At 38.5% G+C, this 27,343-nt stretch overlaps 1 protein-coding gene across 1 annotated transcript; it reads left to right on the forward strand.

The window, feature by feature from the left end:
* Window positions 1-1,645: 1,645 nt before the first annotated feature.
* LOC142344339 (neo-calmodulin-like) lies at window positions 1,646-21,372 on the forward strand. Its single transcript, XM_075395927.1, has 4 exons — window positions 1,646-1,694; window positions 4,869-5,022; window positions 7,182-7,332; window positions 20,581-21,372. The coding sequence occupies exons 1-4, from the start codon at window positions 1,646-1,648 to the stop codon at window positions 20,776-20,778; spliced, it is 552 nt and encodes a 183-aa protein (XP_075252042.1). The 3' UTR covers window positions 20,779-21,372.
* Window positions 21,373-27,343: the final 5,971 nt, after the last annotated feature.

The raw sequence follows: 27,343 nt of genomic DNA on the forward strand, positions 1-27,343 counted from the left end.
ACTAATCAGCATGCTTCACTGACACCAGTGTTGGCGGTGTGTCAAAAAAGACCTTTGAGTTATAGTTACTTTGGCACGATATGCCTGGGCTACCCTTTGCCCCCTGTTGTTCCTTGTCAACAGTTAAAAGTTTCGTGAGATTTGCTTCACAAATCTTCTTTTGGTACCATGAAAAAGTCATCCATTTCCTAACCATTGAATTACATCTATAAAATCAACATTATGACTTGGTGTTTCTTAAAGTTACAGTTTTTAGCACGTGCCTCCTGGTACAAATGAGAAAGGAGGGAAATTGTCTAAACGATACAAAGCGTCGTCCGTAATAACGATTCGTCCTCTCTGGATTTTGTCCTCTGGCTCAATCCAGTCACTCTACACTCCTTTGCATTCCTCTTTCTAATTGTTCATAACCCCTATCTCAGATCAGCTTCAGCTAGCTACAACCGAACTGGCCAAACACTCGCCAAGCGTTTGAGAGCGATTAACCCGTCGTTAGTTAGTTACGAAATAATTTTTCAAGTTTTTTTCCGTCAATTTTTTTTATTGAAACAACCAAATCATGTGTAATTGGTCTCAGATATAGTCTGTAGGAATTGTTACGACTCGATGTCCATTATTAATCTACCGGTTTCTTTTCTAGCAGAAACAAATTTGTTGATAACCTGAAGTTCAACTTCCTTCTTTTTAAACATTGACTTCCGTTTTAGAACGCCGACTTTTTTTAACTTCGTACTTAACAGTAGTTAAATGACTAAAACATTTCAAATAGGATCTTTAGAATATTTTCAAGGTATAATTCACTTTGAGATGTTTTCTTTCCATAACAGTCCTTCCTCCCTATCCAAACTACAGATACCCTTTTCCCCCACCACCCCAACATTACCCGCTTTCAACCCCCACCCCATGCTCACTTCACCTATACTACTTCATTGTCCCCCCCACTTAACCCCTTCACCCCTCCACCTCAATCCACCCGTAACGCCGCACACCCGACCTTTCCCCATGCTCCACCCTACAGCCTCCGTAAAGCTGAAGCTAGCCTCCCTAAGCAGCAGACACTTACTGACTAAGCCAACTGCTCACCAGATGTTTGAGAGCAATCGGCCCGAATTCATTTGTTATATTTATTGGCCATTATTTTGCAATTGCTCACTTCTGCTAAAAGAAATGGTTGCACTCAAACAATATTTTAGCAATTATTTGGTTCCTGTTGGTCTTTCAAGTGATATTTATTGTACTATCAACTTTTCGTCCGAAACTTTGTTCGTCTGGCCATTTGAATGAGTGTCTTCAAACAAAAAAGTACATAGAAGAGCATTTAGTTGCCGAGTAGTTCTCTTTGAGCCTGACACTTCACTAATCTGTAAGTACAGGATTCACCGAAAATGTTGAGGAGACATAAAGTCACGGCGTGGACGGCTGTTGTTAGAGTTTGACCCTCCACATACTTCGCCCCTCCCCCCACCCTCTAAAGCAGCTCCCCTCCACACTTCACCCAGGATCCCCCCAGACTGCACATCAATCCACCCGCAAACCTTCGCGCTCGACCCCCCCCCCCCCGTGCATCCCCTCCACTCGCCACCGCGCTCATCATGCGTACCTTCTTCAATAAGCTATAGCTAGCCTCTTTAAACCATAGCTAGCTATGGACGAGGCCGACAACTCGTCTATCGTTTGGGAGCAGTTCCCCCAAGGTTAGTCGGTTATCCTTTTGCTATTTTCTCTTCCTTTTCCGTGCTAATACTTTTGCAAGGTGATATGTGTGTTCTGATAAGGAATAGTTGCAGTTGTTTAACTCACTCCAAAGGCAAATAAAATAGTTTTTCCAAAACTTCCATTGGATCTAATCAGAGTTCAAACAAGCCACATGAACTGCTGAAAACCCAGAAGTATAACGCAAAACAAGAGCTGCAAAATATTGCTTTGAATTGCACGAATTCAACGCAAGAGCTGCAAAAAATTTTGTTAGAAACAGTTGTTACTTTTCAACCAAGCCAGAATTATGTAGACAGTTACGCAAGGAAGCTTTAGTTGTTTTTTCAACAAAGAAATCGTAACTTGTCACATCTTTTCTTCTCTTTTTCTCTCTGAGCTTTTTTCATAAAAGTAGCATTGTCAGAATCAGTGACTACTTCTGCTCTGTTAATGATGTCATTGGAGTTCGAGAGTGAAGAGAAGTCTATTCTATAAGAAACAGGATACCAACAAAAGTTGTGCTTTTTATTTATATATATATATATATATATATATATATATATACCCATGATCAGAGATGTGCAGAGAAAATTTCTTCATGGCTAAATGATCAATAATTCCTTATGTCATAATCATATAAGTCCAAGTTGATGATAAGCCAATACCCGTTCCTTTTTATTAATTGCTTTCAAACAAAGTTTAAAATAAATTAGTCCTGTGGTCTTGACCGTTTTTTCGCCTGACCCCTTTGACTTTTCTTCATCAAAAACGGATGAACTTAAGTGCCTGGTGGACATTAATTTAGAGGCTTTCAGCTCACTAGAATCCAACTATATGATTCACAGAAACTGTTTTGATGACGCATACTAATGATGCGAAGGGCGTTTCTTAGATTATGATCACCCGTCGGCCCCAAACGTTGTCCCTATTAATCCCCCGATGCATCCCCCGCTTCACTCACCTCAGCCCCATCCATTAGGCGAAAGCTAGCCCCACTAAAACGTAGATAGCTACTGACGAAGCCAATTGCTCTCCTGTTGTCTGAAAGCAATTCGGTTGGCGTTAGTTGGTTATGATTATGCCTGTTGGCCAACACTGACTAGGGACATGAGGCAAAACCACAACAAACTCCTACACTCCTCTATGTAATTTACGCAGTCCACGACCGCTGTGGGCCAATTTGACTTTAGTCGCGGGCAAGGTGTCTTGTGCGCTCGACACCCCCCCCCCCCGTGCCATCCCCTTCACTCGCCACCGCGCTCATCAGACGTACCTTCTTCAATAAGCTATAGCTAGCCTCTTTATACCATAGCTAGCTATTGACGAGGCCAACAGCTCGTCTATCGTTTGGGAGCAGTTCGCCCAAGGTTAGTCAGTTATCCTTTTGCTATTTTCTCTTCCTTCTCCGTGCTAATACATTTGCAAGGTGATAAGTGTGTTCTGATAATGCATAGTTGCAGTAGTTTAGCTCACTCCAAAGGCAAATAAAATAGTTTTTCCAAAACTTTCATTTTATCTAATCAGAGTTCAAACAAGCCACATGAACTGCTGAAAACCCAGAAGTATAACGCAAGACAAGAGCTGCAAAATATTGCTTTGAATTGCACGAAATCAACTCAAGAGCTGCAAAAAAATTTGTTAGAAACAGTTGTTACTTTTCAACCAAGCCAGAATTATGTAGACAGTTACGCAAGGAAGCTTGAGTTATTTTTTCAGCAAAAAAATCATAACTTGTCACATCTTTTCTTCTCTTTTTCTCTCTGAGCTTTTTTTTCATAAAAGTAGCATTGTCAGAATCAATGACTACTTCTGCTCTGTTAATGATGTCAGTGGAGTTCGAGAGTGAAGAGAAGTCTATTCTATAAGAAACAGGATACCGACAAAAGTTGTGCTTTTTATTCATATATACCCATGATCAGAGATATGCAGAGAAAACTTGTTCATGGTTAAATGATCAATAATTCCTTATGCCATAATCATATAAGTCCAGGTTGATGATTGGCCAATACCCGTTCCTATTTATTATTTGCTCTCAAATGAAGTTTAAAATAAATTAGTCCTGTGGTCTTGACCGTTTTTTCGCCTGACCCCTTTGACTTTTCTTCATCAAAAACGGGATAAACTTAAGCGCCTGGAGGACATTATTTCAGAGTCTTTCAGCTCACTAGAATCCAAGTATACGATTTACAGAAACTGTTTTGATGACGCATAATAATGATGCGAAGGGTGTTTCTTAGAGTATGATCCCCCGTCGGCCCCAAACGTTGTCTCCACTAATCCCCCGCTTCACTCACCTCACGCCCCTTCAATTAGGCGAAAGCTAGCCCCACTAAAACGTAGATAGCTACTGACGAAGCCAATTGCTCTCCCGTTGTCTGAGAGCAATTCGCTTGGCGTTAGTTGGTTATTTTTATGCCTGTTGGCCAACATTGACTAGGGACATGAGGCAAAACCACAACAAACTTCTACACTGCTCTATATAATTTACGCAGTCCACGACAGCTGTGGGCCAATTTGACTTTAGTCATGGGCAAGGTGTCCTGTGTGACCCGAGACCATACACAATACGAAATTTTGTTATTTTTTCATGATGCATATTTTTGACCTTGGTCTGTGCCCTGCTCACGTTTGAGTTGTTCGGTTTGATCCATACGTTAATTTTAATTTTGTTCAGTTTTGCCCATTTCAGCCTGGTCTGTTTGGTCATGGATATTTTCGGTCTGGCTACGACAAAAAATGTTTGACTTTTTGACTTCTTTTATTGTCAATATGAATAGCTCTTTGACATTAATGTTCTAATATCAAGAGCATTAAGTTCAAAATGAATAGCTCTAGTCAGAGTCCAAACAAGCTTTAAGTGCTGCTCAAATTGAAGAAATCCAGCATGACCATTTGTCTTTTTACCCTCAAAAACGAGATAAACGGGCAAATTTTACCAAAAACTGTCAGTCGCCTTTACTTGACATTTGATCATGCATCAACTGTTTAGTACTTTTCTTATCACCCTCTTTCTTAAATGTCCAGAGTTTGAAATTTTTTCCTTCGTCCAAAATATTTAGTCCAACTTTTGAATTTTTTTTGCAAAAAAGCCTATTTCCTTATCCCAGTTATGGTACCTCAGCCCGTTCTATTTCGCCATGGATGGTGCATGTCAGTTTTAGATGTGTTTTAAGGTGTCAAGAAGCGCCGTCTCCCCGAAAAATGGATAGAGGATAAACCAAAGAAGGGCTCTGGCTATGCAAGAGAGGTGTATCAAGAGGCATTTGATTTCTATGACAGAGACCAAACTGGTTTCATATCAACTGATGATATTCAAACTATACTTGCGTTAGTATTTATATATTTTTTTGCTAATGAATAGACCAAACCTTGAAATAAACCATACACTTCAGAAAACTCCATTTTTATGTCGCGACTTTGATCTGCTGTCCTATAGCTGAGTTTCGTTTTGCCCATACCTAACTCTGGTAGTCTATGTGTAGTCCAAGCCCAAATCTTGGTCTTGCTTATACCTAGCCTTTAAACTCCTTACTCGGGCCCGTATCTAATTTTCGCTCTGGCTAATGAGGCACCACATGACGAGGCAACACTGCCTTTTGGTATTCTCTCGGTTCAGTATGTGTGTGTATACAAAAAGTGTAAAAATATATACATTTTTTTTTGTTTGTCTGTTCCGAAAACAATTTATTATTATTATTATTGTAAGAGATATGTTTTGTTTTTTTTTAAATTCTCTGTTGAGCGGTACTTCTAGACCATTGGCTCTAATCAGAGTTCAAACAAGCCACATGAACTGCTGAAAACCAAGAAGTATAAGCTTTAAGTGTTACTCAAATTGAAGAAATCCAGCTGCAAAAAAGTTTTTTGTACGCAGAAGAGATAGTAGTTTGCCTATTTCATCAGTTTTATAAGCAACAGTTGGTTTTTAGCAAACAACCTGTTTGGGTTTGATAAACTTTTTGATTGCACACAAAACTCCTGATGAATGTCATTTTGTAATCCCTCTCTTTCCCCTCTCTTCAACACAGGCTACCTCACTGAGTAATCCATTACTAGCTAAGAAAGAGCTCTTAGGAAAAGACCGTGGTCGACCGATATGGGATATGGAAAGACCGTTCGTCGATTTATGAAAAGACTTTAGGTCGACCCTTACTAGAGGTCGACTGTGTATTTAAGGTAGGGAAATACCCCCCCCCATAGGTCGACTTTATAAGTCTTTTCATAAAGTCGACCTCTTAACTGGGGAGGCCATCCAACAGGCGAAGTATGTAGCAATTATATTAGTTCTGGTGGTCTTTTTTCTTCTGATAGTTTTTTTTTCGTCTGACCATTTGTCTTTTTACCCTCAAAAACTAGATAAACAGGCAAAGCCCGGAGGGTGTTAGAGTCTCGAATCTATTTCGTTCCCCGCCACCAGCTTAGCGGCTTTTTTCATGTTAATGCGCTATAAAGCATTAAATAAACTGTAATTGGGCGCATATAAAAGTTCTTTTAGGGCCTAATGGCTTACAATTCTCTATGCATACAATTAGCCCAAATTGTTAAATTTTTCAAGAGACATAATTCATTGGGAGGGGTGGTTGTTAGAGTTTGACTCCTCTGTCATTTACCCCACTTCCTCCCACTACCAATTTATTTCGCCCACCTCTTCACACCTTCACTCCACCCTCCCCTCCTGTTCCCATGCTCAACCCCCCCACCCCAATGAAGCTGAAGCTAGCCTCCCTAAGCCCTGCAGCTCGCTCCCACTCGATTGAGAGCAATTCGCCCGACATTAGTTGGTTATGATTTCAACCCAGTATACTGAAAAGACCAAGTTGACTTTTGGGCCCAAAAATTGAAACGGATTAATTGTAAATTAAAGATGCTTCTACTTGTTGAAGACACCCTGGCCTAGGGTCTGGCCTCAGGTCTGTCGGGGCTAGCTTATATCAGTTCTTAGATCTGTTGAGTCAGATTTGTCTGTCAAGTACCTGCTTTTGAGTTCCATAACATGACTCCTCCCCCATACGCTGCTGATCAGTAACAATTAACTGATCGTAACCACCCGGGTCGAGGTGTCACCGCTAAAAATCGCTAAAAGATGTAAGATTTGCGGTGAATTTGAGTAAAAAGTGTAAGATTTGCGCTCAATGCGCTCAATGCGGTGAAAAAAATTTTTAAGCGGTGAAAAATTTTTTTTCACCGCTTATGCGGTGAAAAATTTTTTTCAGCGCTAAAAATCGCAATTCTTACAAAAATTCACCGCAAAACTCACCGCTAATCTTACAAATTTTCATCATTGGAAAAGTTGCATTAAAAACATGCAAGAGTAGTGCTGAATGATCAGTAACCTCGTAATAATAAAAAAGATATAATACTATAAGTTATGTCGAACACGCTGTCCATAGAGGATCACCTACCACAGCCTGGGTCGCAGAAAATTGCCGTTTTGAGGTACAATTGCAAACCAACTTGATATAGTATGTTTTAATGCTTTGCTGTAGAGCATTTGGAGTTGACCCCTCAGAGCACTACTTGCGACAACTATTTTACGAGGTAGACTTCTCAGGAGAAGAGAAACTAGACATGGACCAGTTCTGTTACGTCATCAATTCTGTCCTAACAAAGCGCTCTACCCACGAAGAACTGATAGAGGTCAGATAGAGTATAAATTGATAAGAAATTAAAATTTTTAGTCCATTTATTCAATTTTTAGACTTATATGTGTGCGTGACTTCAATTTTCACTTTTATTATAGTTAGTTTCTTTGTTTTTGCAAGTGAAAATCATTTTCGGTCAGACATTACTTACCTTACTCTCAAAATGATTTTTCCTCAAGGCCGAAAATAGGGTCAAATTTAATTATTTGACTCCAATTGAAGGTTTTTTTGAGTGCAGCGGTAACGTTTAATTATGTCTACGAAATCTCATCAAAATTAGAACCGAACATCAAACAGGACAACTTCCTATTTTTCAGCTTCTTATGTCTTTTCTCTTATTTGACATTTTAATGACACTAAAGTCTACAAGGCTATCGCAGCTTTTTTTCTGGCAATTGTTCTGCTATATTTATTAAAATCCGCTTTCCAAAAATTTCTATGAGATGCAACTTTTTTTTCTGATAGCGTATAGTTCTATTTTGGAGGTTACAGTAAAGACAACTAAACATTAATTTTTTTTGACAAAACTTGTTATTTATACGATATGATTTCACGCTGCCCCAAATTCGAGGAAAGATTGAGCCGTAATAAAAGGAACTGAGGTCATTAAATTATTTAACATTGCTGAGAGGAGGTTTCAAACATCTCTTCCCCTTCATAAATTTTTCCCTTCCCATTTTTCTATCCTGGCGCCCAGGAGTCTTAGTCAGACCTAGAGATAAATTTATCTCGACTACAGCCTCTGAACTGAATTACCACACCTGCCCTTTGAGAGCAATTTTCCCCCCGGTAGTCGGTTTGTTTTTCCAAGTTTGTATTTGTTCATTTGTTCCAATCTAATAAGCTGTTGTGGTATCGGCCGCGTTGCATAATTTTATTCAATTTTCAGCATTATTTATTAATAGCCGCACAGCGATAGCTGGGGCTACTATTGGCCTTCTCTTGGTTTTTTTCATTTTCGTCGTCAAGATTTTTGTTTTGACCATATGACGTCACAATCACTTCAAGCTGCTTTTTAATTGCTCTCAAACAAAGTTTGGAGCAATTATATTAGCCCTGTTGGTCTTTTTATGCGATTTTTCGCTTGACCGATTTTTCGTCTGACGCTTTTGACTTTCTGTCCTCAAAAACGGGATAAACAGGTAGCAACCAGCCGGCAAACTGCTTTGGGGACTTATACGTATGGTGTGAAGGGCGGTTCATTGAGGTTGTAGACACCCTGATTGGTGACCCCCCACTATTGTTCCCCTCACCGCGCTGTTGCCCACCTCCCTCCTCATCAGGCCCCGGTGCAACCCCCCTCCCCGTGGATACATTCGAACAACCGATCGCTGAAAAGACGCAATTTTATATAAATTTTCACAATTATTTCCAAGCTTTTTGAAAATTTTGACATTTTTTAATTTTGTTCAGCCCTAATTGCGAAGTATCTTCCTCTAGGGTTTTATAATAGGTTAATGCATTGTTTCATGTGGGAGTGGAATGGTTTCAACATTTTAACATCACGATTTTTAGCAATTTTTGACAAAAAGTTTTTTTTTCAATTTTTTTTGACATTTATTTCGATTATTCACGTCTTTCAAGACTCACGGGCCATCAAACGTCCTTAAGGGTTATATAATAAGCTAATGGAAAATTTTCATTTGCCATGGAAAATTATTCAATTTTTTAATATGACAAATTTTAGCAACTTTTTTGATAAAGTTTGCATTTTTTTGACAGTTTTTGTCGATTTTTAGGTTTCCCCAGCCTCAAGAGCGAGCCAAGGAACCTCCTCTAGGGCTTGACAATAGGTAAAAGTATAGTTTCTAAATGTTATGGAATGTTTTTCGAGATTTCAAAACCACCGTTTTCAGGATTTTTTTTGCAAAACTTGCAATTTCATTTTTTTGAAATTTATTGTCATTATTCAGGTTTTTCGGCCTTACAAAAAAATTTTTTTAGGGTTTGACAAAACGTTACTGGAAACTGTTTTTCCGCCATGGATTAGTTTTCACCTTTTATTATCACAATATTTAGCAGTTTTTTTATGCAACCTGCAATTTTTTTCATGTCTTTTAAAATCTTTTTGTCATTCTTTAAACTTCAGCCTCAAGGGCCACATAACCTTCTCTGGGGTTTTATTATAGTTTACTGCACAGCATCTAGATGTAATTGAACGCTTTTTAAGATTTTAATATCAGCAATTTTTAGAGAATATTTGCAACTTTTTTAATATTTTTTAATCTTTTTGAAAGTTTTATTGGTTATAAATGGTTTATTGACTCAAGCTTTAGCAGTTTTTTTTTTATAAAATTTAATTTTCGGGGTTTCGGAAAATTATTATCATGTTCCAAGTTTTGGATCTTTATCAACCAGTGAAACCATTCAAATTTTGAAATGGGGAACTGAAGAGTCTTTTGAGACAATGAAATGTTTGTGAAGGTTTTATTATCTTGAATTTTGGAAAGAATTTGTTCAAATTTGCGATTTGTTTTCAATTTTTTTTTCGTTTTCTGAGTTTAACGACCGTAACTGGCCAACGAAGCTTTTCAAGTTATGCAGATGGGTAACTTGACATAACTCATGGCACAATTATTAGTTTTGAACAACTTCTTAGCAAAGTCTGAAAGTTTTTTTAATCTGCAAAATTTTGCAAATTTTTGAAATATCAGTTTTTTATTTGATTTATTTACTAACAAGGCTCGAAAACAAAGTTGCAGAGTCGAATCAAGCTAAAGGTAGCTTAACCAAACCGTGTTTAGCTACTGACGAAGTCAACCATTCGACGGTCGATTGAGAACAATTTGTTTGCCAAACGTTTTTTTGGTTATGTTTGTTCATTCGTTCATGCAATTTCATCTGAATTGCGTGCTTGACATCATTTTTCACTCTTAGTAGAGCGAGGTTTTTTGTTCATTCGCGTGACTAAGTTTTCGGTCACGTGTGACTTAACACACTCTCAAAAATGATGTCCTCACTCTAAAACTGACTTTTCTATACGCTAATTTAAGGTTATTTGATAGCAGCTAATATAGGCTGCAAAAACTTATAGCGACTCTTAATCAAAATCTTGTATATTATTTGTAAGACACTAAATGTGACATATTTAACGAAACGCAAAAACGCATGTTTAAGAGGCCTCTAAATTGCATGTTTAAGAGCATAAGACAATATTTAAGTGCTCTCGAGCAGCATGGTTAGGAAGACATTGCGATAAAGGATCTCAAAGGTCAATGTCAAAAAAAAGCAGATAGAAAGAGTAATTGGCCGAAATATGAAAAGCGTCAGTGACCGAAAAATGTTGGTACCTAGAGTGCCACTGCACCAAAAACATTCATGAATGCAATTCACGTCAGACACCAATAAAGCGCAGATGCAAATTGTTTCAAACGAAATGGATGCAAAAAGTGAAAATCGGTTGCCGATCAGCGGAAGTTTTTATTTCTTTTTCCTTTTTTGATGGCTGCGATTCTGATAACAGACCTGATAACAGACCTACTATTCTCTTGAATAATAGCCACCGTCAGCCTCTCAACGACTACTATTAAGGCGCTCTACTCTAATTTAAATTCGCTTTACTTTATCACGTTTTTCGTTTAACATAAGTCACGTTTTTCACGCTTGACTTCTGATTAAAATGACTCTTAAATTCTTCCAGGCAATGAACTACGCAATTTAGGGGGCACGCTCAATGTCAAAGGAGCAAATTCAAAAAATTAGGATGAACCGATAAAGCCCGGTCATTAAGTCATAGAGCATTAGGTTATCAAAATTCATTAGAGTGAATAATAGCTGATACTTTCAATTTAGAAGCTGAATTAAGTATAGTTTTAAAATCCAACTGATCTGAATGCCAACTTAGATCATTTTTTGACCTTGAAAAAGGAAAGAAAATCTCTGGAAATTCTCTGCTTTTTTGGAAATTTCCAGCTATGTTTCTAACATTTTCTTGTGATGTACGGTTTTTAATTGAACCGGTCAACAATAATAATAATAATGTTTGGCTGAGGTTATTATATTTTTGTCAGAATAAGGATTTTTTAGCTATTTTGTAAGTTTCGGATTTTTTTTGCAGAGTTTTTGCTTTTTCGGCATTTTGTGACCAATTACTTTAGTTAATCTTAGCAGCAATCATTTCAGTTCTGTGGTATTTTATTGTAGTTTTTTGCCTCAAGGTTTTTTCGTCTCACATTTTTAGATTTTATAATGAAAAACAGATAACACTTAATGGCATTAAGTGACTGAGCAGCTCTTTTAGAGCCGTGTGCCTTACTAGTATCGTATTATATGATTAACCAAAATTGTTGAGGAGACAAGAAGTTTTTAACTGAAGCGCGGCTCTTAGAACTTGACACCGTACGTCAATCCCCATCCTCAGTCCCCCGTCCTCTACAGTCACCCCCTCAAGCACAACCGTCTACCTCCTCTACCCCTCGCAGTTTGAAACCATCTCCTCCTCCAGCTTTCGCAACCCCTCTGTCCTCGCCCATTCCCCCTCCATCTCATTCCATCTCTAACCCCGCATCCTTGATCCCGCCCTTGAAACCCGCACACCCTAAGTATGCCTCAGCTTCGTTAACTAAGCCCCAGTTGGCTACCACCGACAGCAATTGCTCGATGCCTTGTTTGACAGCAATTCCTCAAACGTTAGTTGGTTTAAGTTTTAATGCATCTGCTGGGAATACAATTAGCAATGTAGTGGACACGTTTAATGTCTAAAGAGCAAAGTCCAACGAATTGGTATAAACCGATAAAGCCCGGTCGTTAAGTCATAGAGCATTAAGTTATCAAATTTGATTGGAGTGATTGAAAAGTGATACTAGTATTAGGCTTAACTGCTTTCAGTTTAGAAGCTGAGTTAGGTATAGTTTTAAAATCAACTGAACTGAATCCCAACTTAGATCATTTTTTGACCTTGAAAAATAGAAAAAATCGATCAATTTCTATCTTTTCATTTTTTTCTAGTTGAATCCCGATGTTCATCAAGTGCGTCAATGGCGGCTAATTTTTGGCAAATTACTGGCTATGTTTCTCACATTTTCTTTCGATGTAAACTTTTTAATTGAATGAGATAACAGTAATAATAATGTTTGGATAGTCTTGAAATTTTTTTGTCAGAATAAAGAGTTTTGCGCTATTGTGAAAGTTTCGGATTTTTTTTGCAGAGTTTTTGCTTTTTCGGCATTTTGTGACCAGTTACGTTGGTTGACCAATCTTAGCAGCAATCATTTCAGTTCTGTGGTATGTTATTGCAGTTTTTTGCTTCACGGCCTTTTCGTGTCACTTTTTAAGATTTTATATTGAAAAACAGTTAAAACTTAATGGTATTAAGCGACTGAGCAGCTCTTTTAGAGCCTTGGGCCTTACTAGTATCTTATTATGTGATTCACCAAACCTGTTGAGGAGACTTGAAGTTATTAACTGAAGCGCGGCTCTTAGATCTTGACCCCCTACCTCAATCCCCACCTTCAGTTCCTCCTCCTCCTCCTCAGTCACCCCCTCCACCACTCAGCCGTCCAGCTCTTCTACCCCTGGCAGTTTGAAACCATCTCCTCGTCCACCTTTCGCAACCCCTCTGTCCTCGCCCACTCCACCTCCATCTCATTCCATCTCTAAGTCCGCATCCTTGATCGCGCCCTTGAAGCCCGCGCCCCCTAACTATGCCCCAGCATCGTTAACTAAGCCCCAGTTGGCTACCACCGACAGCAATTGCTCGATGCCTTGTTTGACAGCAATTCCTCAAACGTTAGTTGGTTAAGTTTTAATGCATCTACTGGGAATACAGTTAGCAATGTAGTGGAAACGTTCAATGTCTAAAGAGCATTGTCCAATGAATTGGGATAAACCGATAAAGCCCGGTCATTAAGTCATTGAGCATTAAGTTATCAAATTTCATTGGAGTGATTGAAAGGTGATACTAGTATTAGGCCTAACTGCTTTCAGTTTAGAAGCTTAGTTAGGTATAGTTTTAAAATCAACTGAACTGAATTCCATTTTAGGTCACTTTTTGACCGTGAAAAAAGAGAGAAAAATTAGATCAATTGATATCTCTTCATTTTTTTCTGGTTCAATCCCGATGTTCATCAAGTGCCTCAATGGCGGCTAATTTTTGGAAAGTTGCTGGCTATGTTTCTCACATTTTCTTTCGATGTACAGTTTTTCATTGAATGAGGTAACAGTAATAATAATGTTTGTAAAGTCGTCTAATATTTTTTGTCGGAATAAAGAGTTTTGCGCTATTGTGAAAGTTTCGGACTTTTTTGCAGAGTTTTTGCCTTTTCGGCATTTTGTGACCAGTTACGTCGCTTGACAATTCTTAGCAGCAATCATTTCAGTCCTGTGGTATTTTATTGTAGTTTTTTGCTTCAGGGTGTTTTCGTCTCACATTTTAAATTTTATTATGAAAAACATTTAAAATTTAATGGCATTAAGTGACTGAGCAGCTCTTTTAGAACCTTGCTCCTTACTAGTATCTTATTATGTGATTCGCCCAAACTGATGAGGAGACATGAAGTTATTAACTAAAGCGCGAATCTTAGAACTTGAACCCCTACCTCAATCCCCATCTTCAGTCCCCCCTCCTCCTCAGTCACCACATCCACCACTCACCCGTCCACCTCTTCTACCCCTGGCAGTTTGAAACCATCTCCTCGTCCAGCTTTCGCAACTCCTCTGTCCTCGCCCATTCCCCCTCCATCTCATTCCATCTCTAACCCCGCATCCTTGATCCCGCCCTTGAAACCCGCACACCCTAAGTATGCCTCAGCTTCGTTAACTAAGCCCCAGTTGGCTACCACCGACAGCAATTGCTCGATGCCTTGTTTGACAGCAATTCCTCAAACGTTAGTTGGTTTAAGTTTTAATGCATCTGCTGGGAATACAATTAGCAATGTAGTGGACACGTTTAATGTCTAAAGAGCAAAGTCCAACGAATTGGTATAAACCGATAAAGCCCGGTCGTTAAGTCATAGAGCATTAAGTTATCAAATTTGATTGGAGTGATTGAAAAGTGATACTAGTATTAGGCTTAACTGCTTTCAGTTTAGAAGCTGAGTTAGGTATAGTCTTAAAATCAATTGAACTGAATCCCAACTTAGATCACTTTTTAACCTTGAAAAGAGAAGAAAAATTAGATCAATTTCTATCTCTTCATTTTTTTTCTAGTTCAATCCCGATGTTCATCAAGTGCGTCAATGGCGGCTAATTTTTGGCAAATTGCTTGCTATGTTTCTCACATTTTCTTTCGATGTACAGTTTTTAATTGAATGAGGTAACAGTAATAATAATGTTTGTATAGTCGTCTAATATTTTTGTCGGAATAAAGAGTTTTGCGCTATTGTGAAAGTCTCGGATTTTTTTTGCAGAGTTTTTACGTTTTCCGCATTTTGTGACCAGTTACGTTGGTTGACAAATCTTAGCAGCAATCATTTCAGTCCTGTGGTATTTTATTGTAGTTTTTTGCTTCAGGGTGTTTTCGTCTCACATTTTAAATTTTATAATGAAAAACATTTAAAATTTAATGGCATTAAGTGACTGAGCAGCTCTTTTAGAACCTTGCTCCTTACTAGTATCTTATTATGTGATTCATCAAAGCTGTTGAGGAGACATGAAGTTATTAACTGAAGCGCGGCTCTTAGAACTTGACCCGCTGCCTCAATCCCCACCTTCAGTCCCTCCTCCTCCTCAGTCACCCCCTCCACCACGCCCCGTCCACTTCTTCCATCTCCTCGTCCAGCTTTCGCAACCCCTCTGTCCTCGCCCATTCCCCCTCCATCTCATTCCATCTCTAACCCCGCATCCTTGATCCCGCCCTTGAAACCCGCACACCCTAAATATGCCTCAGCTTCGTTAACTAAGCCCCAGTTGGCTACCACCGACAGCAATTGCTCGATGCCTTGTTTGACAGCAATTCCTCAAACGTTAGTTGGTTGAGTTTTAATGCATCTACTGGGAATACAGTTAGCAATGTAGTGGACACGTTCAATGTCTAAAGAGCAAAGTCCAATGAATTGGGATAAACCGATAAAACCCGGTCATTAAGTCATAGAGCATTAAGTTATCAAATTTGATTGGAGTGATTGAAAGTTGATACTAGTATTAGGCTTAACTGCTTTCAGTTTAGAAGCTGAGTTAGGTATAGTTTTAAAATCAAATGAACTGAATCCCAACTTAGATCATTTTTTGACCTTGAAAAAATAGAAAAAATCTATCAATTTCTATCTCTTCATTTTTTTCTAGTTCAATCCCGATGTTCATCTAGTTCGTCAATGGCGGCTAATTTTTGGCAAATTGCTGGCTATATTTCTCACATTTTCTTTCGATGTACAGTTTTTCATTGAATGAGGTAACAGTAATAATAATGTTTGTATAGTCGTCTAATATTTTTGTCGGAATAAAGAGTTTTGCGCTATTGTGAAAGTCTCGGATTTTTTTTGCAGAGTTTTTACGTTTTCCGCATTTTGTGACCAGTTACGTTGGTTGACAAATCTTAGCAGCAATCTTTTCAGTTCTGTGGTATTTTATTGTAGATTTTTGCTTCAGGGTCTTTTCGTCTCACTTTTTAAGATTTTATAATGAAAAACAGTTAAAACTTAATGTTATTAAGTGACTGAGCAGCTCTTTTAGAGCCATGTGCCTTACTAGTATCTTATTATGTGATTCATCAAAGCTGTTGAGGAGACATGAAGTTATTAACTGAAGCGCGGCTCTTAGAACTTGACCCGCTGCCTCAATCCCCACCTTCAGTCCCTCCTCCTCCTCAGTCACCCCCTCCACCACGCCCCGTCCACTTCTTCCATCTCCTCGTCCAGCTTTCGCAACCCCTCTGTCCTCGCCCATTCCCCCTCCATCTCATTCCATCTCTAACCCCGCATCCTTGATCCCGCCCTTGAAACCCGCACACCCTAAATATGCCTCAGCTTCGTTAACTAAGCCCCAGTTGGCTACCACCGACAGCAATTGCTCGATGCCTTGTTTGACAGCAATTCCTCAAACGTTAGTTGGTTGAGTTTTAATGCATCTACTGGGAATACAGTTAGCAATGTAGTGGACACGTTCAATGTCTAAAGAGCAAAGTCCAATGAATTGGGATAAACCGATAAAACCCGGTCATTAAGTCATAGAGCATTAAGTTATCAAATTTGATTGGAGTGATTGAAAGTTGATACTAGTATTAGGCTTAACTGCTTTCAGTTTAGAAGCTGAGTTAGGTATAGTTTTAAAATCAAATGAACTGAATCCCAACTTAGATCATTTTTTGACCTTGAAAAAATAGAAAAAATCTATCAATTTCTATCTCTTCATTTTTTTCTAGTTCAATCCCGATGTTCATCTAGTTCGTCAATGGCGGCTAATTCTTGGCAAATTGCTGGCTATATTTCTCACATTTTCTTTCGATGTACAGTTTTTCATTGAATGAGGTAACAGTAATAATAATGTTTGTATAGTCGTCTAATATTTTTGTCGGAATAAAGAGTTTTGCGCTATTGTGAAAGTCTCGGATTTTTTTTGCAGAGTTTTTACGTTTTCCGCATTCTGTGACCAGTTACGTTGGTTGACAAATCTTAGCAGCAATCTTTTCAGTTCTGTGGTATTTTATTGTAGATTTTTGCTTCAGGGTCCTTTCGTCTCACTTTTTAAGATTTAATAATGAAAAACAGTTAAAACTTAATGGTATTAAGTGACTGAGCAGCTCTTTTAGAGCCATGTGCCTTACTAGTATCTTATTATGTGATTCACCAAAGCTGTTGAGGAGACATGAAGTTATTAACTGAAGCGCGGCTCTTAGAACTTGACCCCCTGCCTCAATCCCCACCTTCAGTCCCTCCTCCACCTCAGTCACCCCCTCCACCACGCACCCGTCCACTTCTTCCATCTCCTCGTCCAGCTTTCGCAACCCCTCTGTCCTCGCCCATTCCCCCTCCATCTCATTCCATCTCTAACCCCGCATCCTTGATCCCGCCCTTGAAACCCGCACCCTAACTATGCCCCAGCGTTGATAACTAAGCCCCAGTTGGCTACCACCGATAGTAACGGCTGGATGCCTTGTTTGGCAGCAATTCCTCAAAAGGTTATTTGGTTAAATTTTAATGCATCTACTGGGAATACAGTTAGCAATGTAGTGGACACGTTCAATGTCTAAAGAGCATTGTCGAATGAATTGGGTTAAACCGATAGAGCCCGGTCGTTAAGTCATAGAGCATTAAGTTATCAAAATTCATTGGAGTGATTGAAAGGTGATACTAGTATTAGGCCTAACTGCTTTCAGTTTAGAAGCTTAGTTAGGTATAGTTTTAAAATCAACTGAACTGAATTCCATTTTAGGTCACTTTTTGACCGTGAAAAAAGAGAGAAAAATTAGATCAATTGATATCTCTTCATTTTTTTCTAGTTTAATCCCGATGTTCATCAAGTGCGTCAATGGCGGCTAATTTTTGGCAAATTGCCGGCTATATTTCTCACATATTCTTTCGATGTAAAACTTTTAATTGAATGAGGTAACAGCAATAATAATGTTTGGATAATCTTCAAAATTTTTTCGTCAGAATAAAGAGTTTTGCGCTATTGTGAAAGTTTCGGATTTTTTTGCAGAGTTTTTTGCCTTTTCGGCATTTTGTGACCAGTTACGTTGCTTGACAAATCTTAGCAGCAATCATTTCAGTCCTGTGGTATTTTATTGTAGTTTTTTGCTTCAGGTTCTTTTCGCCTCACATTCTAAGATTTTATAATGAAAAACAGTTAAAACTTAATGGCATTAATTGACTGAGCAGCTCTTTTAGAGCCATGTGCCTTACTGGTATCTTTTTATGTGATTCACCAAAACTTTTGAGGAGACATGGAGTTATTAACTGAAGCGCGGCTCTTAGATCTTGACCCCCTACCTCAATCCCATCTTCAATCCCCACTCCTCCTCAGTCAACCACTCCACCACTCACCTGTCCACCTCCTCTACTCCTGGCAGTTTCAAACCATCTCCTCTGTGCTTGCCCATTCCCCCTCCATCTCATTCCATATCTAACCCCGCATCCTTAATCCCGCCCTTGAAACCCGCACCCTAACTATGCCCCAGCGTTGATAACTAAGCCCCATTTGGCTACCACCGATAGCAACGGCTCGATGCCTTGTTTGACAGCAATTCCTCGAACGTAAGTTGGTCAAGTTTTAATGCATATACTGGGAATACAGTTAGCAATGTAGTGGACACTTTCAATGTCTAAAGAGCAAAGTCCAATGAATTGGGATAAACCGATAAAGCCCGGTCATTAAGTCATAGAGCATTAAGTTATCAAATTTCATTGGAGTGATTGAAAGGTGATACTAGTATTAGGCCTAACTGCTTTCAGTTTAGAAGCTTAGTTAGGTATAGTTTTAAAATCAACTGAACTGAATTCCATTTTAGGTCACTTTTTGACCGTGAAAAAAGAGAGAAAAATTAGATCACTTGATATCTCTTCATTTTTTTCTAGTTTAATCCCGAAGTTCATCAAGTGCGTCAATGGCGGCCAATTTTTGGCCAATTGCGGGCTATGTTTCTCACATTTTCTTTCGATGTACTGTTTTTAATTGAATGAGGTAACAGTAATAATAATGTTTGTATAGTCTTCTAATATTTTTGTCAGAATAAAGAGTTTTGCGGTATTTTGAAAGTTTCGGACTTTTTTACAGAGTTTTTGACTTTTCGGCATTTTGTGACCAGTTACGTTGGTTGACAAATCTTAGCGGCAATCATTTTTGTCTTGTGTTATTTTATTTCAGTTTTTTGCTTCAGGGTCTTTTCGTCTCACATTTAAGATTTTATAATGAAAAACAGTTAAAACTTAATTGCATTAAGTGACTGAGCAGCTCTTTTAGAGTCTTGTGCCTTACTAGTATCTTATTATGTGATTCACCAAAACTGTGGAGGAGACATGGAGTTATTAACTGAAGCGCGGCTCTTAGAACTTGACCGCCTTCATCAATCCCCATCTTCAGTCCCCCCTCCTCCTCAGTCACCCCCTCCACCAATCACCCGTCCACCTCCTCTACCCCTGGCAATTTGAAACCATCTCCCCATCCAGCTTTCGCAACCCCTCTCTCCTCGCCGGTTCCCACTCATTCCATCTCATTCCATCTCTAACCCCGCATCCTTGATCCCGCCCTTGAAACCCTCACCCCCACCCCACCCCACCCTCACCCCCCTAACTATGCCCCAGCATCGTTAACTAAGCCCCAGTTGGCTACCACCGATAGCAACGGCTCGATGCCTATTTGACAGCAATTCTCCCAACGTTAGTCGGTTAAGTTTTAATGATTCTACTGGGAATGCAACTAACACCTGTTACTCAAAGGCTTTTCTGATGACCAATAGTTTACAGTTTTGTTGATATAAGGCAGGTTTTAGACGAAAAATATGACAAAAAATTGGGAAAAAATATACATTTTCTTCATTGTTTTGAACAATTTTTCTAAATTGCTTGATTGATTTTATTTTCTTATCTTTTCGGTTCCCGTAGACTTAGTGGGTACTGAGCGCCTGCTAATCTTTAAATAATCTGGAAGCGGGAGTAAAAACCACTAGAGCCAAAAATGAAGTTTTTTTCGGAATTTTACGACTATTCGAATTGTTCCCATAATTTTGTCTATATGTTTTTGGGTGACTTTCTGCGTGATCGATTTTTTCTGCCATTTTTGATTCTTTTATTTTAATTCTTGATTTTTGCGCGAAATAAATAGCTCTTTTCAGAATTTAAACCGCCATTTTAAGCCTCAACATCTTAAGCTCTTCAAGGACATTATACACCCTCTCCAGCCGAAGCAAGGCACGCCCAACCCTGACGTGTCGTTTGAGAGCGCAGTCGGTTATATTTTTTTGCTTTTTGACTTAAAATTTCTTTTGAAGTCTAACAGTTCCGTTTTCTCAACAGTTTAGAAGTTTTTTGATCGACTCATTTTATGAGTCAGTTTTCTTTCCGGTGTGTCATGCGGGTTTTAAGAATCGGAATTTCCAGACGACGACTCCTTGTGTTTTCCGGCGTTGCTTTTTAATTCAATTTTTGTATTTATCACGTTTTTTGTTATAACACGGACACGCATTTTATGATGAAATTAGTGAAATTAGGCCTTTCATATTAATGTTTTCACTATGTTTGATCTCGGCTTATGATTAGCTCGAACAGCACTCAAACTGCTTAATTACTCAGAAGCTTGGTCTAAAATCAGAGAAGCACATCCGACCCTCAAAATTGACATCCTCCCCTCTATTGAAAATGTTCCTCGTTTGTAGGCGTTCGGAGCTTTCGACAGAGATAACGATGGCCTGATTACTGCATGGGAGTTGACCAAAGTGTTGCGGGTGTTGGGAGACCAAGTGTCAGCCCAAAAGGCACAGCAGATGATAAACACTGTGGACATACACAAAAATGGACTGATAGATTACACTAAATTCATACAAGAAATTATAAAAATGCACAATGAACACTAAGGCTGCAGATGTTCACGGGGTTTAATCTTAGAGTTCATGGAAGACGTGAAGAGCGAGAAACTATGAGACTTAATCAAATAAGATCTCATGTGACCTAATATTATGGGTCTTTCCCAATACCACCCCCCCCCCGCCTCACACACACACATAAACACACACATCAACGCGCGCACACACAAACACACACACCCACGCCCACACACACACACACCCATATATATATATATATATATATATACATACACACACATACACATACACACACAAACACACACACACAAACAACACACACATTCAAAATTTCTCCACAAAATCATAATGCTTATTAAGGTATATTTACGGTAATTGGGTGGGGGTTCTACGTTAAATGAGCACTGGGGGAAGGTTTGCTATAGTGGGACAGACGCAATCCTATTTGCTGAAATGGTGCACATTGTAAAATGGGTAGTGCAGTCGTGATTAATGAAGAGGCCAAAATTACGCGTCTGGTGTTTTCAAATTTTAGGTCCAACTTCAATTGATAGATTGTAAAATATGATTTATTTTATCAATACTGTCAAATAACTGATAAAATTTGAGAGAAAAATAAAATCAGCAACCATATGAGATAATTTTTGAAAAAACTGAGAACATCATATCGTATGATTGTCATAGGTATAAAAAGCAAATCACAAATCTAAGTCCCTGAAAAGTGTTTGCCAGTCTGTTTTATCAGTGCAAAACGAAATCAAACCACTTCGCATGTCTCTGGTATTTTATCCAAAGCTCCTCTGAATAGGTCCTAATCAATTTAACTGCTCTCAAACAAAGTTTGTAGCAATTATATTAGTCAAGTCTGCCATTTTTATGCGATTTTTCGCTTGACCGATTTTTCGTCTCAGCCACTTGACTTTTTGTCTTAAAAAACGGGATAAAAAAATAGCGCCCAGCGTGCATTAACTGCTCGTAGAGCTTTTCAGCTGTGTTTCAGCTCAAACTGTTTTGGAGACTTATACTTATGGTGTGAAGAGCGGTTCTCAGAGGTTGAAGACCCCACACTTTTGACCCCACCACGCTGTCGCCCCCAACCCACTGTGGCCCCCATCAGCACCCCTGTGCACCCCATCTTGCTACTGACGAACAACCGCTCGCTAAAAACCAGCAAATTTATACTAATTTTCAAAAATTTTTCAAGATTTCAAAAGGGAAAGACGCAATCCTATTTGCTGAATTGGTGCACATTTTAAATTGAGTAGTGCAGTCGTGATTAATAAAGAGGCCAAACTTACACGTCTGGTGTTTTCAAATTTTAGGTCCAAAACTCAATTGATAGATTGTAAAGCATGATTTATGCCTAAAAACATCACAAACCTTTGTCTCTGAAAATTGTTTGTCCGTCTGTTTTATAATTGCAAATTTAAATCAAACCACTTTGCTCATCTGTATAGGTCTTAATCTGTTTGAATCCTCTCGAACGAAGTTTGTAGAGAATATATTAGTCATTTCGGTCTTTTTTATGCGATTTTTCGCTTGACCTATTTTTCGCCTGACCCATTTGATATTTTGTCCTCAAAAACAGGATGAAAAAGTGGCGCCCAGCGTGCATTAACTGCTCGTAGAGCCTCTCAGCTGTGTTTCAGCTCAAACTGTTTTGGAGACTTATACTTATGGTGTGAAGAGCGGTTCTCAGGACTTGGAATAGTTCACGGCCATGGAATAGTTTTTCAACTTTTGAATGTCAAAAACTTTAGCAATATTTTGATGAAACTTGCTTTTTTCAATTTATTAGAAAATTTTTGTTGTTTTTCTAAATTTTTTTAGCTTCAGGAACCGAGGAACGTCCTCTGGGGTTTCAAATTAGGTTACTGTATAATTACTAGATGTAATAGAATGTCTTGCAAGATTTTAACATCACGATTTTTAGCATTATTTTTTCAAACAGTTTTTGGCCTTTCTTATCATAATGCCTTTTTGGTCATTATTCAGGTTTTTGGAACCCCAAGAGTCAGAAAACCTCAGTTTCTGTTTGATAATAAGTTACTGGAAAATTTTTGCTGGTCATGGATTCATTTTCAGCATTTTAATATCGCAAGTTTTATCATTTTTTAAAAAAAAAGTTGCGAATATTTTTTTAAAATTTTCTGAAGTTTTTTGTCTTTTTTCAGGTTTCTCCAGCCTCAAAAGCCACGGAACTTGCTCTAAGGTTTGATAATATGTTACTGCATAGTTTATAGATGTTATGGAATGTTTTTCAAGTTTTTAATATCACAAATTTAGGCAATTTTTTAAAAAAAACTTTCATGTTTTTGAACTTTTCCTGCACCAGGCGCCCTGGGACCTCCTTCAAAGCCTGATAATAAGCTGCTGTATAGTTTTTAGAGTTAATGGGATGTTAATCAAATTTTTTTTGATTCCAATTTTAAAAATTTTTTGACAAAATTTGAAATTTTCATTTTTTTTGGAAAATTCTTATCATGTTCCAAGTGTATGGATCCTTATGAGCCTGTGAAATTTTTTCAGTCTTGAAACAGATATACAAGATAGTCTCTTGAGACAATGAAATGGTTCTTAATATTTTAATATCTTGAATTTTAGCAAAATTTTGATAAAATTTGTAGTTGTTTCAGAAATGTTTTTCATTACTTTTTGTCTTTTTCCCAGTTTAACGACCATTACCGGCCAACGAAACATTGAAATATCGGAGATAGTAAATTGACAGAAAAAATGGGTTACAAAAAATTGCTTTGAACTTCTTTACTGTGAAGTTGAAAATTTTTTAATTTCCTCTTTCAGTTTTTCTAGATTTAATAAGAAGGCTAGAAAACTAGAAGTTGCAGAGTCGAATTCCACCATGAAAAATTTTCCTATCTCGATTTCTCTCTCTTTTGTTTAGGTTTCTTAACTTCACTTTCTCGTTCTCGTTTTATCTCTCTCTCTCTCTCACTCTCTCTCTCTCTCTCTCTCTTTCTCTCTCTCTCTCTCTCTCTCTCTTTGTTGATGCCGCACTTCGGTTGCTGTTATCTGGCATAATGTCATACTCTGATGCTCATTAACAATGAGTTATAGTGGAAATATTTTGTAACCATAAATGACTTAACAGGCAATTTTAAGGAAATCATTGTTAATTGCTCTTTAAAGCAATTTGTAGCAAATATATTAGTCATGTTTGTCTATTTAATTTTTGCTTGGCTGATTTTTCATCTAACCCGCTTGATTTTTGCCTTCAGAAACGAGATAAAGAGTTAGCGCCTGGTTTGCATTAAGTTCTCTAGAGCCATTCAGCCCACTAGAGTTCAATTATGCGATTATTAGAAACTGTTTTGGAGACTTATACTTATGGTGGGAAGGGTGGTTATCAGAAATTGATGCCACACCCCACCCACCCCTCGCCCTCACATCAGTCCCCCAATCCACTTTTGCTCCCCTTATCCGGGTTGTTTTTTTGTTGCTGCTTGCCCTCTCTTCCTTGAATTAATTACCCAGGATGAAGTCCGCGACCCAAAACAGGTATTGGCCAGACCGACTTGGGTCGCGGACAGGGGGATCCGGTGCAACCGTCCACAATGGTCTGGAAAAAATTTGGGTCGCGCCTTCCGTCTGGCCAATGGCAATTTTAGTCTGTTCGGTCTGGCGAATACCCATATTTCGGTCTGTTCGGTCTGGCCAATACCCATATTTTGGTCTGTTCGGTCTGGCCAATACCCATATTTCGGTCTGTTTGGTCTGGCCAATACCCATATTTTGGTCTGTTCGGTCTGGCCAATACCCATATTTCGGTCTGTTCGGTCTGACCAATACCTAATTTCAAGGCCTAGAGGTGCAGCCAAATAAGAGCCAAATTGTATAAATGCGTGCTCTTTTGACAAAATAGCAGGCCATGAATGGGAAACGACATCTAGTTCTAGATGATTAGAATACTTCATTAACCTTCTTTTGAAATTTGCAATTGTCTTTAAATCGACGGTTTTTTTTCAATAATTTCTTTTTATAATCTCATATTCATTTGTCACTCAAAAAAATAAAATGAATAAATTATAAATTTTTTGGATGCTTATACACGTTTAAATGAGTCTGGCTATTAGTCTGGCCTAGGATCTGTTCGGTCTGGCCAATGGTCTGGACAACGGTCTGGCGGATGGTCTGGCCTACGGTCTGGACAATGGTCTGGCCTAAGGTCTTTTCGGTCTGGCCATTAATCTTGACAACGGTCTGGTGGATGGTCTGGCCTACGGTCTGGACAATGGTCTGGCCTAGGGTCTGTTCGCTCTGGCCATTGGTCTGGACAACCCCTCTCTCCTCGCTCATTCCCCCTCCATCCCATTCCATCTTTAACCGCGCATCCTCGATCCCTTGAAACCCCCAACCCCTAACTATGCCCCAGCTTCGTTAACTAAGGCCCAGTTGGCTACCACCGAAAGCAACGGCTCGATATTTATTTGACAGCAGTTCCCCCGACGTTAGTTGATTAAGTTTTAATGCTTTTACTGGGAATGTCAAAATTCTCAAAAAAGACGTCCTCACTCTAAAATTGATTTTTCTATACGCTGAATTAAAGTTATTTGGTTTGTTGATATAAAGCAGGTTTTTGACAAAAAATATGACAAAAAATTGTGAAAAAAATTTACAATTTCGTCATTGTTATGAACTATTTTTGTCAAAATTGGACAAAAATAATTAGCCAGTTTTAGACCGCTCTTTATTTTTTCATCAAAATATTTTCTCAACAGCAGTTGAAGCAGCTTTTGGTTCTTACATGCACTCTTTTTAAATGAAAAAGTATCTGTATCTTAATTTTTATAAATTGCTTGATTGATTTAATTTTCTTATCTTTTCGGTTCCCGTAGACTTAGTGGGTATATCCCCTATGAGCGCCTGCTAATCTTTAAATAATCTGGAAGTGGGAGTAAAAACCACTAGAGCCAAAAATGAAGTTTTCTTTGGAATTGTACGACTATTCGAGTTGTTCCCGGACTTTTTGTCTATATGTTTTTGGGTGACTTTCTGCGTGATCGATTTTTTCTGCCATTTTTGATTCTTTCTTATTTTATTTCTTGACTTTTGCGCCGCCTTCATTTTTAAGCCGCATCATCTTAAGCTCTTCAAGGACATTATACACCCTCTCCAGCTTAAGCAAGGCACGCTCAGCCCCCACGTGTTGTTTGAGAGCGCAGTCGGTTATATTTTTTGCTTTTTGACTTAAAATTTCTTTTGAATCCTAACAGTTCCGTTTTCTCAACAGTTTAGAAGTTTTTTGATCGACTCATTTTATGAGTCAGTTTTTTTTCCGATGTGTCATGCGTTTTTTAAGAATCGGAATTTCCAGACGGCAACTCCTCGTGTTTTCCAGCGTTGCTTTTAATTCAATTTTTGTATTTATCAAAACTTTTGTTATTACAAGGACACGCATTTTATGATGAAATTAGTGAAAATAGGCCTTACATATTAATCTTTTGACTATTTTTGATCTCGGCTCATGATTAGCTCGAACAGCACTCAAACTGCTAAATTACTCAGAAGCTTGGTCTAAAATCAGAGAAGCACATCCGACCATCAAAATTGACATCCTCCCCTCTATTGAAAATGTTCCTCGTTTGCAGGCGTTCGGAGCTTTCGACAGAGATAACGATGGCCTGATTACTGCATGGGAGTTGACCAAAGTGTTGCGTGTGTTGGGAGACCAAGTGTCAGCCCAAAAGGCACAACAGATGATAAACACTGTGGACATACACAAAAATGGACTGATCGATTACACTAAACTCATACAAGAAATTATGAAAACGCACAATGGACACTAAGGCTGCAGATGTTGACGGGGTTTAATCTCAGAGTTCATGGAAGACATGAAGAGCGAGAAACTATGAGACTTAATCAAATAAGACCTCATGTGACTAATATTATGGGTCTTTCCCAATACCACCCCCCCCCCGCCTCACACACACAAAAACACACACATCAACGCGCGCATACAAACACACACACCCACGCCCACACACATATATATATATATATATATATATATATATATATATACATACACACACATAAACACACACAAATACACACACTCAAAATTCCTCCGCAAAATCATAATGCTTATTAAGGTATATTTACGGTAATTGGGTGGGGGTTCTACGTTAAATGAGCACTGGGGGAAGGTTTGCTATAGTGGGACAGACGCAATCCTATTTGCTGAAATGGTGCACATTGTAAAATGGGTAGTGCAGTCGTGATTAATGAAGAGGCCAAAATTACGCGTCTGGTGTTTTCAAATTTTAGGTCCAACTTCAATTGATAGATTGTAAAATATGATTTATTTTATCAATACTGTCAAATAACTGATAAAATTTGAGAGAAAAATAAAATCAGCAACCATATGAGATAATTTTTGAAAAAAATTGAGAACATCATATCGTATGATTGTCATAGGTATAAAAAGCAAATCACAAATCTAAGTCCCTGAAAAGTGTTTGCCAGTCTGTTTTATCAGTGCAAAACGAAATCAAACCACTTCGCATGTCTCTGGTATTTTATCCAAAGCTCCTCTGTATAGGTCCTAATCAATTTAACTGCTCTCAAACAAAGTTTG

The sequence above is a fragment of the Convolutriloba macropyga genome, chromosome 8 (genome assembly GCF_964194025.1).
Source record: "Convolutriloba macropyga chromosome 8, txConMacr16.3, whole genome shotgun sequence".
Lineage (NCBI taxonomy): Eukaryota > Metazoa > Xenacoelomorpha > Acoela > Convolutidae > Convolutriloba > Convolutriloba macropyga.

Bases quoted from the DNA above. Each gene is read 5' to 3' on its own strand.
- LOC142344339 (XM_075395927.1), top strand. From the start codon at position 1,646: ATGGACGAGGCCGACAACTCGTCTATCGTTTGGGAGCAGTTCCCCCAA. The intron at 1,695-4,868 runs GTTAGTCGGTTA...ATGTGTTTTAAG, and splicing joins TTGGGAGCAGTTCCCCCAAG to GTGTCAAGAAGCGCCGTCTC. The intron at 7,333-20,580 runs GTCAGATAGAGT...CCTCGTTTGTAG, and splicing joins CCCACGAAGAACTGATAGAG to GCGTTCGGAGCTTTCGACAG.